General features: G+C 54.9%; 1 protein-coding gene across 1 annotated transcript; it reads right to left on the reverse strand.

Annotated features, from left to right (window-relative positions):
• Positions 1-2,870: 2,870 nt before the first annotated feature.
• PROM2 (prominin 2) lies at positions 2,871-8,736 on the reverse strand. Its single transcript, XM_035312858.1, has 23 exons — positions 8,520-8,736; positions 8,249-8,298; positions 7,913-8,115; positions 7,672-7,792; positions 7,455-7,518; positions 7,288-7,377; positions 6,984-7,183; positions 6,829-6,903; positions 6,678-6,741; positions 6,408-6,567; positions 6,159-6,311; positions 5,751-5,874; positions 5,130-5,221; positions 4,963-5,047; positions 4,698-4,844; positions 4,507-4,578; positions 4,341-4,433; positions 4,202-4,255; positions 3,745-3,825; positions 3,522-3,590; positions 3,336-3,425; positions 3,039-3,145; positions 2,871-2,934 (listed from the first exon to the last, which is right to left on the reverse strand). The coding sequence occupies exons 1-23, from the start codon at positions 8,734-8,736 to the stop codon at positions 2,871-2,873; spliced, it is 2,475 nt and encodes an 824-aa protein (XP_035168749.1).
• Positions 8,737-10,512: the final 1,776 nt, after the last annotated feature.

Here is a 10,512-nt window from a genome sequence, read left to right on the forward strand (position 1 = left end):
AACTATAATCTCTATTGGAATGAACTCCTCCGTTATTCATTGCTCATCTATGTGGCACTTCGTTTACTATGGTTCAGCTACAAGAAACAACTTTGTTTGAACTCCTGTATGGTTTTTTAATCAATGGATCAGTCCAACAAATATTTTCAGTTATGGACCTTTTCAGGTAGATAAGCCATTTGCTCTTCTATACCACATACTGAGTATAATTTTATTTAAAATGTAGTACTCCTGTTGAGAGGGGCTTAAAAACATAAGGTATACCTTTCCTTTATAATTTTGTAAGAATTGCATAATTGTAAGCCTTCAAAATATACCCAGAAGGTTTGTGGATGTATTTTCTAATTGAATTCCAGGTATTAACATCCCTTCTCTGTACTCCACTGTGGTACCCCTGCCTCTCCCCTCCACCAGCCTTCCTTTGAAGACAAAATCACAGAATCATTAAGGTTGGAAAAAACTTCCAAGATCATCTGGTCCAACCACCTCCCCACCACCATTGTCACCCACTAAACCATGTCCCCAAGCACCACGTCCAACCTTTCCTTAAACAGCCCCAGGGACAGTGACTCAACCACCTTCAGTTCCAATGCCTGACTGCTCTTTCTGAGAAAAAAAAAATAATAATAATAATAATAAAAAATCGATTTCCAACCTGAACTTCCCCTGGTGCAATCTGAAGCCATTCCCTCTTGTCCTACCACTAGTTATCTGCAAGAAGAGGCTGACTGACCCCCAGCTTCCTTTCAGATAGCTGCAGAGAGCAATAAGGTCTCCCCTGAGCCTCCTCTTCTCCAGACAAAACAACCCCAGTTCCCTCAGCTGCTCCTCACAGGACTTGTGTCCCAGGCCCTTCACCAGTTTCGTAGCCCTTCTCTGGATATGCTCCAGGGCCTTGATGTCCTTCTGCTAGTGAGGGGCTCAAAGCTGAACACAGTACTCGAGGTGCTGCCTCACCAGAGCAGAGTAGGCACTTAGCCATGTTGAACCTCATGCCATAGGCCTCAGCCCATTGACCCATTTTTATATGGGCTGAAGACATCCCATTGGGTTCCTTCAGAAATTCTTTGGGCTTGCACTCACCAAAGCCCTTCTTTGCAAAAAGGCTTTGCAATACTGACCTCTGCTGGCAAATGCTGCATAGAACCAGATGGCTTTGGGCAGCAACAACCTAAGTAATGCATAACAGATGTATTTTATGCATTATTGCTGGCTTTGGGTAGCAATAATCCTTTAATAATGCATAAAATGGGGTATTTCCCTGTCACTTACCAAGTAGAGAGTATTTCAGTTAGGGAAATACGGGGAAATCCTCTCTCACTTTGAAGGCATGTATCTGTCAACTCCTTTATAGATTTCGTAAATAATAACTTGCTGATAGGGTCAAAGTGCTTTAAAGATTATGGCGGATACTACAGAAATTCAGACATTTCCTACCACAAAGCCATAAATGCTGTAAATTGGAAGTCAAAGGCCCCATCTGTGTTTCTTGCGGGAAGCAGCTTCCGAACCACAAAATATATGTAACACATACTGTTTCAGCTAGTGGAGCTTGAAAATGATCCCCACCTCTGGCAGGGTCTCCTACCCACAAAAGTGAGGACTTAGCCTGATTTTATGCCCCCTGCTCCATCCCCCCCCAACTTACCTCTAATTAAGAGGTGGGTTTACTTATGTCTCATCTTTCAGGCCTTGGGCAAAGGGGTTTCCTGTTTCCTAAAATCCCTGCGACTGCCACAGGGGCTGCTTTTTTTCACCACCCTCTTCGAGGACTACCAGAAACACCAGCCAGGGCCAAGCAATAATAATTAATGATCATAAATGCTGGTGGGTATCTCCAGCACACTGAGGACTCAGCCTGGAGGGTTTCCAGCCCCACAGGGGTTGCAGGTCTCCATTTCTGTGACTCCAGCATGGCTCCACCAAGGCCCCTGCCTGGGTCTGGGTGGCTGGAGCTGGGGTCTCGTGGGTAGCTGGGCCCAGCCTTGCCACCTCTTTCTTGATGCCTTCCCGCATCATTTCCTCAGCCTTCCCAACCCGCAGCTCCCTTCAACCCCAGATCCCTCCCCCAGCTCCAGAGCCCCTACAGCCATGGCCTCACCCCCACCATTGGCAGCCTCAGCCCTGGGAGCCTCTGAGGGGGCAGGGGGGACTATGGGCCCAGCGTGCTCCCCTGAGGGGTTGTATCCCTCAGGCCCAAAAGGTTCCCTACAAAGACCCAGCACTGGTGATAGCAAAAAAATGGCAGGCGGTGGTGGGTTTGACATGGGAGGGTTTAATGTGCTCCGTTTCTGGGTCCATGCTGGGAGCAGAGAAGCATCATAGTGTGCTGCTGCAGGAGGGCTGCGGTGGGCGGGAGGGAGTCGGGTGTGCATCCCAGCAGGGTCTGCATGTGCAGCGGGAGCACCAGCGGTCAGCGGGATCTGTGGGGGCACGTCCTGGCACCCTCCATCATCCAGGCTCTGAGGGTGTCCCTGATGAATGCTCAGACACTGAGGAAGAGACATCACAGGGATCTGGGGTCCTATAATGCATGGACACAAGTGCCCCTGTGCCCAAGAAGGATGTACAGACGCCAAGGACACTGAGGAAGGGTTGTTGGAGGGACCTGGATCCCTACAGCACATGGACACAAGTGCCCTGCAACTGGGAAGGATTCTCAGACCCTGAAGGTCACTGAGAAAAAGATGTCAGAGGGACATGGAACCCTACAACATCTCAGTATCCTGTGCTCAGAAAGGATGCTCAGACCCCCAAGGACACTGAGGTGGAGGAAGCCCTATAATGTTTGGACAAGAGTTTGACAGGCAGGAGCTCCTGAAGCAAGTGCCCCAGGTCTCAGCCTGCCACCGTACCTGGCAGAGCCTGGCCTAGAGCTTGAGTGCTGTGACACGGGGGATGTGGAAAGGACAGGTCTCCTCTGACCCTGTAGAGCTGTAGAGGGAGAAGGAGAAACAATCAGATTGTCAAGGAGGAGCACACAACTCCCCTCCTTGCATCATCCCAGGGAGTCTGCCCACTCTGTGCCCACTGCTTACATGAGTCTGTTGCGGATGGGGCGGAAATGTTTGGTGAGCCTTATGGCAAAAATGATGTTGGGGATGAGGAAGAAGGTGCAGCATCCCAGGCTGAACCAAAAAGCATTCTGCAAGGAGAGAGCACACAGGTCCCGCTGGGCTGTTCAGGCAGAGGCAGGCCCAGAGGGGTCTGGGGAGTCTTGTGGTAGCTGGTCCTGATGTGGGGGCATCAGGGCTGCTGTCGGCTTCAGCTGCACTGAATATGTGCTACCCTGGGTAAGGGCATCCACAGAGGGACCACGACCACAGGATCCTTACCCAGGGGTCAGCAATGCGGTCACACAGGATCACCCGCCCATTGTCCAGGGCCGTGGCAAGTGGCTGGCATGAAGCCACATCCTCCCTCAGCTGGAACACAAAGTTAGGAGGCAAAGTGTAAAATCACTTCCAACTCAGGGAGATGCAGTTCGCTTCCTCAACTCCACAGCAAAGGCATGCACTTACCGTGTGCCCAACCCAGTGTAGGTACTGCGCAAAGTACCTCAGCTCCTTCCTTGTGAAGCAGCCAATCTCCTGGGCAGAGGGAAGGCAGCACGGACGTGAGGCTTGGAAATGAGGGCTGGAGGTTCCAGGTGCTCCTTCCCTTCTTCCAGAGCCTCTTTACCACTCTTCCTTTCTGGCTGTGGGGAATTGTATCCCCCTGAGGGCTCATCCAGCCCTGGCTCACCTGCCGGAGGATCTGCTGGGCTTGCAAGGGCAGCTGGGCTTCAACCGAGGCTGTGGTGGCCAGCGTTGTCTTCACCCGCTCCTGGAGAAGCACAGGGAGCACAGAGCACCCTTAGAGCAGTGAGCATCACTGGTCCAGTGGGACAGGTGCCCCAGGTGTGTGGGGAGCAGAATGTGCAGAGTGAGGCTTCAAATTCGATCTGATTGTTGGTAGGCAGGGAGACAGAAAACTCCTGGCAGGGAGTGAGCTAAACAACATGGGATGGCTCTGTCAGGGATGCAGCTTTGAGTGCTGCAAGAGGGTTCTAATTTGCAGCAGCAAAACTGAGTCACTGAAGAAACCAGTCCTCCTGGGGTTACATCTTTCCTGGGCTTCCATCACCCTATAAATCACTTCTGGGATGCTGGGTAGCAAGACCCATATGGCACTGCATATTTTTTGGAGCTGAAAATAGTACCTGGAGGTGTGGTGCCAATTGAGAGAGGAACCGGATGCTTTCTCCCAGCTTCACCTGCAGGACAGAGAGGTGAAATAGCTGCAAAAGCCCTGTTCCCCCCTCCACAGTGACACAAGATGCCCGTCAGACATGGACTCACCACCAAAGCTTCCTGTGTTTGCACCGTGGAGTTTTGCATCTGCCACAGGGCTTGGGCCTCAGCAGCCAGCCGCCCTGCCACTGTGCCATTCCTCTGCAGGGAACAGTGGGATGAGGACAGCCCTCTGGGCATGCAGGTAGCCCCTGCTGCCTGCCCTGCCACTCACCTGCATTTTCTGCAGCCCCTCCAGGCTCCTTGCAAGGCCAGGGAGGCTGGTCTGCACCACAGGGATTTTCATCTAGAGGAAAATAGAGTCATAGTCTGCCCAAAAACCAGCCCTGGAAAGTGGCCCCCTGTTGGACTGGCCGCAACATGCCCACCACTGGGGGGACCATCTCCCTGTCAGCGTCACCTCACCTCCTCCTGGAAGCGTCTGTAGTCTACCTCGTCCATGCCGCTGCGGGCAAAGGTCTCCAGATCCTGCCTGCCCTCACTGCGGAGGAGCCGCACATCACCAAGGTGCGTTGTGAAGTCACCCAGGCGTTTTTGGAAGTTGGCTGTGTACTGCGGGCATGAGATAGGGGGATGCCACAGGTTTGGGACCAGGTACCTCCATCCCTTTAGCCTCAATAAAGCTTTTGCATTCCCCTTCCCAGAAGCTCTGGTTGAAGCCAGCCCTCACCTTGGGGGTTTTGAGGTGCTCATCCAGGTCATAGGACTTCTCAAGTTGCAGCACCTCCCACAGACCTGCACCACTCTTGCACTCCCTGCAGGTTGAAGGGACAGTGGCAGCATCACCACAAGCCTCACACTAATTAGGGGCAGAGGTGGTATCCTGTGAGCACCTACCGGTAAGTGGTGCTGAGGTTGGAGTCTCTCCTGAGATTGAGCTGGCGGGTGAGGTTCATGGATGGAGGCAGGTTCCCAGGGGTGTCAATGAACTGGGCAAAACAGTAAGAAAAAGAGGGGTAGGGTCAGACACAGGCACTCCCAGACATGATTTTGGAGTTCCTCTGCCCTCACAGGTGCATGCTGGGGTACCCCATCCCATCTGGAGCTAATCTTGCATGTATTTGTATGATGTTGGGAAGGGAAGCAGATGAGAACCCTTTGCACAGCCCTGCCTGTGTGTGCATGACTGCAGGATAAGGCCTAATGCCATTCCCAGCCCCACAGCAGCATGTCACCAGTCACAAGCACCACAGAGCACCCCAGCCACCCCCAGCATCCCCAAACACCCAGGGGATAGGGGTGAAGGTGGGAGCATTGTCACTCCAAACAAATTAACCAGCATAAAGCCAATTTCCCGCTGTTGTTGCAAATCCAGCAGCCTAATCCTCATCTTAATATTCTGGTCTAGGATAAGGCTTTCCAAGCAGGGTTCAGGGAGAAGAGGCAGAGCATTTGTAGGCATCTTGGTGTACCCAAGCAGACATGTATGGAGTGATGGACAGATGCATGGCTACCCACCTTATAAATCTCCTGGTTGACCCAATTCCTGCAAACCAATGTCTGGATGTTGCCCCCAACCAGGAAGGTGGCAAAAACCAAGAGGATGAGGAGCCAGGAGAACAGGAAACCCAGGCCTACGCCACTGAAAGAGGGAAGGGAGGCAGGGAGGCACTGCTGACAGCTTTGCAGACCTGAGCAGGCTTGCGGCAACCTGCCCAGCCCTGCGGCTCCTTCCTGCGCCTGGGCATGCTGGCTGGGTGCGGGAGCTGCGGGCTCCCAGGGAGGAGCAGCTTCTCCCAGACCCGCTGGCGCAGGCGGTGGCTACAAAAGCCTTTCTGCTCAGGTGGCTCCTTTGCTTTTGACCCCCTCTGTTTTTGGGGTGGCATGAGATGGCTACAGACCCCTGGGACCCAGATGGATGCTTACACCATAAGGAACTTGGCGCCAGCTTCTCCTCGGCACTCGTAGTCACTTGGGTCCTCCCGCTTGGAGAGCCCGTATGTCCCCAGGGCCATGCCCACCACGTTGCAGGCAGTGATGAGGAGAATGATGGAGCACAGTGCCATGCCCGTGATCCACCTGGAGAAAGTTGCAGCCTCGCGATACGGTCCCAGATATGGCTCATGGGGGCTCAGCACCCACCTCCACTGCACCCCCAGCACCCATTTGTGTCACCTGTACCGCTCGAAGCGCTCCACCTCACGGAGGAAAGGCTGGCTCCGGTTCTCTGCCTTCAGCAGGGCCTCGCTGACATGCCAGGTATAGTCAGGGAGGGGGAAGCCATCGGCAATGCTCTGCACCTTCTCTGACACTTGTGTCATCTCCTCCCGCAGCTCTGCAGGACCAGGACCATGGTGAAGGGGGTCCATGTGTCCCATGCCACCTCCCTAAATCCAGATTTACCCCACGGAGGGCAACACTGATCTGCATGGGGGTCTTGCTCACCCTGAATGACCTGTGCCATCCTCTCCACAGCCAGTTCTGGGATAGAGTTGAAGGTACCATTGCCCTTTGAGGAGAAGAGAGGGTAGGAGCAGCTCATATGGGGCTCTCCATGGGCACCGGGCTACCCCACTTCAACCCCATCTGCCCTCACCTGCCGAATCATCTCTGCAAAATCACTTCGGGGCAGACCAGCCAATGTCTTCAGAACCTTCTCCACTGAGGGCACCTAGGGGGTGGGAGAAAGCATCCCATGAGCCTTGTGGGTGCCAGAGTGGTGGTGGCAGGGGGACCAGCACCCTGCCTCACCTTGCTGTAGTCAGCACCCAGCTCCAGGCTCTGTGCCCTGCCCAGGATGCTGGCGCAGGAGGTGCAGCGTGGGTCGTCTAGGAGTGCGACCACACGCTGCCGCCGTTCCTGCAGCACTGGCTCCAGCTCAGCCCGTGCTGCTGTCAGCACCCGCACCGTCTTATCGAGAATCTGTAAATGGTGCAGCGAGGTCTGTAGGTCTTAAAGAGAAAGCCCAAGGCTAGTTCTTACTGCTCCACTTGGCCACCCCAGTCCCTGGCAAGGCTTTGACAGTGGCCCAAGGGAGAGCCGTGCTCAGCCATACCTCCTGCCCTGTCCTGCAGGTCTGCCAGTGCTGTGTAGGTCATTGCCTTCAGCTGTGCATGGATGGAGAGTCCCACGCTGCGACTTACTCCTGCAAGGCACCGTGATACCATCAGCTGCTTGTCCCAGCCCAGGCTGGGGTGCACTGGGAGCTTGTACAATGCTTACCTGCCAGGTCAGAGATTATCCGCTGCCGGGGCACTTCAAACTGGTCCACCACCATCTGCACACCCTGCAAAGAGAGAGGAGCTGGTGTACGGGGGCACGTGGCAGTAGCATCCTCCAAGAGGGGATGAAACCCTACTTTGCCATTAAAAATGCACCAACTTCACCTGACCTCCCAGTCTGCTCCACCCTGGGACAGCAGAGTTGCTTGGGGACCCACCTGGGGGACATTGGCAATGTGCTGCCGCAGTGTGCGCAGTGTGCCTGGAACAGCACCAAGCCCTGGCTCCATCTGCTCCTTCACCCTCTGGTTGGTGACCAAGGCACAGATGGCACTGGTCCTGCCAGGGACAAGCAGGCAGTGATGGGGGTGTCCCACAGAACAACCCCATCCCTGTCCCCATAGGCACGTTCCACCCGGGGTGAGGAGGGACAGTAGTGGAAGGCTTTGGGGCACTCACAGGATGATGAGGGAGGTGATGGAGAGGCAGATGAGGAGGCAGCGGCGCCGGCAACCCAGTGAGCGCCGATGGGCACGCAGGCGGCCCCCACACCGCTGCTGGCTCCGGCAGTAGCAGAAGCACAGCCCAGCCACTGGAACAGCCACAGTGAAGAGCAGAGCCACTGCAGCACAGATGACGTAGCCCAGCTCATACTGCACAACCTGTGTGACGGCAGAGCACAGTCAGCATGGTCACATGCAGATTTTGGGGCACTCCATCCACTCACTGTCATGAATTCCCCATGCTGGGCAGGGGCCACCACCATGGCTTCCCTGTCCCCATGTCCCTGCTCACCTGTGATGTCCGAACTGAGCTGAGGTCATTCAGGGCTGCCCTAAGCAGCTCTGTAAAAGAAACCATGGTGCCAATGAGTGCCCTGGGGGAAGCTCCCATGTCCCACAAGGTGCACCCTCATCCCTCCCCTGGCAGTGTGCCACTCGGTGCAGGGACAAAGCAGCTCAGACCCCACTGACCATTCCTAGGTGACTAGAACAGGGGTTGCAGAAGGGCTCCAAGGGATGGTGGCACCCACGGAGGTAATGTCATGGGTCCCTGGGAGACTCACCTGTGGGCAGAGGGTTTTGCTGGATGAGGTCCAGGTAGTGTCGGACTAGGCTGTAGAGGGGGTCGAGTGAGCTGGGCACCCGGTGCAGTGCTGGTACCCGGATTTCGGCATGGGTGTCCGTGAAGCGGAGGATGCTGCCAGGGCTGCTGGGGTGGCATTGCTGGGTGCCGGCCGGACGCAGCAGCACCCAAGTGAGGAGCAGCCCGGCCGCCTGCATGGCTTCGGTGGTGAGGAGAGAGCCGGGTGGCCCCTTCAGCCTGCGAGCGCACGGAGGGACATGCCTGGTCCTGGCTGGCTTCTCTGGCTGCTCTGGGAAACCTGCCTGACAGGTCGGCTGCTGTGTCGAGCCCAGACGCTGCCGCGGCTGCTCCCTAGGGCTCCCCGGGGCATCTGGGCTTGGTTGGGCTGTGCAGAGGCGGGGTTATGAGCCACACAGTTTTCCAAATCATTCCAGGCCTGTTTTACAACCACTGAGTCCCCCCAGTACCCACCATCCCCATGGGCAGCAAAGCCCCCTCACCCCAGGCTGGAGGAGTCCCAGGGCTGCATCCTGCAAGCCAGCATGGGCTGAGCACTAGTGGCAGGGATGGTTGGAAGCAAGGCTGCTTCCCCTGGGGGGCAATGTGCAGTGTGGTGCAGTCCCCCCCAAGGAAAAGCACTTTTTCCCCGGCCAGGGGTGCTTACAGCACCTTGCTGGAGAAAATGGGGGACAGTAAGTGCTGCTCCTCACAGCCCTTCTGGGAATCAGATGCAAAATGGACTGGAAAATCCTGCCCTGGACATACAGGCTTGACTGAGTCCCTGTCCTGGGACAAAACTACCAGGACTAGAAAAGCATGGAGTCAGAAGAGCAATTACATGCAAGGCATCTGTATAAGTCTATATGTCTGCAAAGCAGCCCCAACCACCCCCGCTTCCCTGTACCATGGGAACCACTCCTCCTGCCACTCCCTGCGTCTCCCATGGGTGTCCATGACCCAGGGCAATTCTCTACCCATACATCGACTCCCTTCCATGGCAGCCATCCCCACACAAATTCATGGGGTAGGCATGGGAAGCAGGAGTGGACTGTGTTAGGGCACCCACTGCATTAATTCTATGAATGATTGCAGGCAGAGACATTAAAAAGTGAACAAAAATTATTTAATAATATATTAAACTGAGCAACAGATACTGGAAATGACAATAAGGAAAAAAAAAAAAAATCAATCCCAGTGACTTCCCAACTCCATAATCATTTACTATCCCAAATATTTCCCACTTCCCATGCTAACAATTCCTAAACCCAGTGAGGACTGTTGCGGAGCGGTGACTTTTGGAGCAGATGGGATGGGCCTGGTGGCAGCAGCCCTTGGACACTGGCATGTTGCATGCCCCATCCTGCACCAAGGGTGGGCATGGGTGGCTGGGGGCTGTTTTGTCCTCCTGCTCTTCACCTGAGGGGTGACCATGCAGCTCCCAGCTCTGCTGCAGGTGGGTCCATGGCAACAACACTGGGAGATCCACTGCCAGCACAAGCTGAGGATGCGAGTGGTGAGGATGCTATTGCCAGTGTTGGGGCAGAGATGCAGGTGGTGGTGGTGATGCTGGCATGGGATGCCAGAGGTGGCAAAGAGGGATGGGAAACACCGATTAGCTACAGCACTGAAGAGCGTCTCCTAAGGGCACTGAGGAATTCAAGGTCAGGCGGGCTCTTGAGTGCAACCAAGGAGGGAATGGGCAGGAGTCTCCTCGGAGCACTGAGCAGGGGACAGGTTGCAGGGCTGAGGGGGGCGCTCACTGCCGGCACAACAGGGGACTGCCCCAACAGCCCACCCTGCACCTTCTCGGGGTGCACATCCCCCCACAACCTTGCCACCTGTAGCCATCCTGCCTCAGGGCTGAATATAAGTGTTTCTTATGAGAAATTATAAAGTTATGATGAGAAATCATATTATATTCATGTCCTTTTGAATAGGAGTGTTTCTTATAAGAAAAGAAAAACATTCTTTCA

The sequence above is a fragment of the Oxyura jamaicensis genome (assembly GCF_011077185.1).
Source record: "Oxyura jamaicensis isolate SHBP4307 breed ruddy duck chromosome 22 unlocalized genomic scaffold, BPBGC_Ojam_1.0 oxy22_random_OJ72272, whole genome shotgun sequence".
NCBI lineage: Eukaryota > Metazoa > Chordata > Aves > Anseriformes > Anatidae > Oxyura > Oxyura jamaicensis.

Bases quoted from the DNA above. Each gene is read 5' to 3' on its own strand.
- PROM2 (XM_035312858.1), bottom strand. From the start codon at position 8,736: ATGCAGGCGGCCGGGCTGCTCCTCACTTGGGTGCTGCTGCGTCCGGCC. The intron at 4,434-4,506 runs GTGAGTGGCAGG...TGTTCCCTGCAG, and splicing joins AGGGGCTGCAGAAAATGCAG to AGGAATGGCACAGTGGCAGG. The intron at 2,935-3,038 runs GTAAGCAGTGGG...CTCCCTCTACAG, and splicing joins CCCATCCGCAACAGACTCAT to CTCTACAGGGTCAGAGGAGA.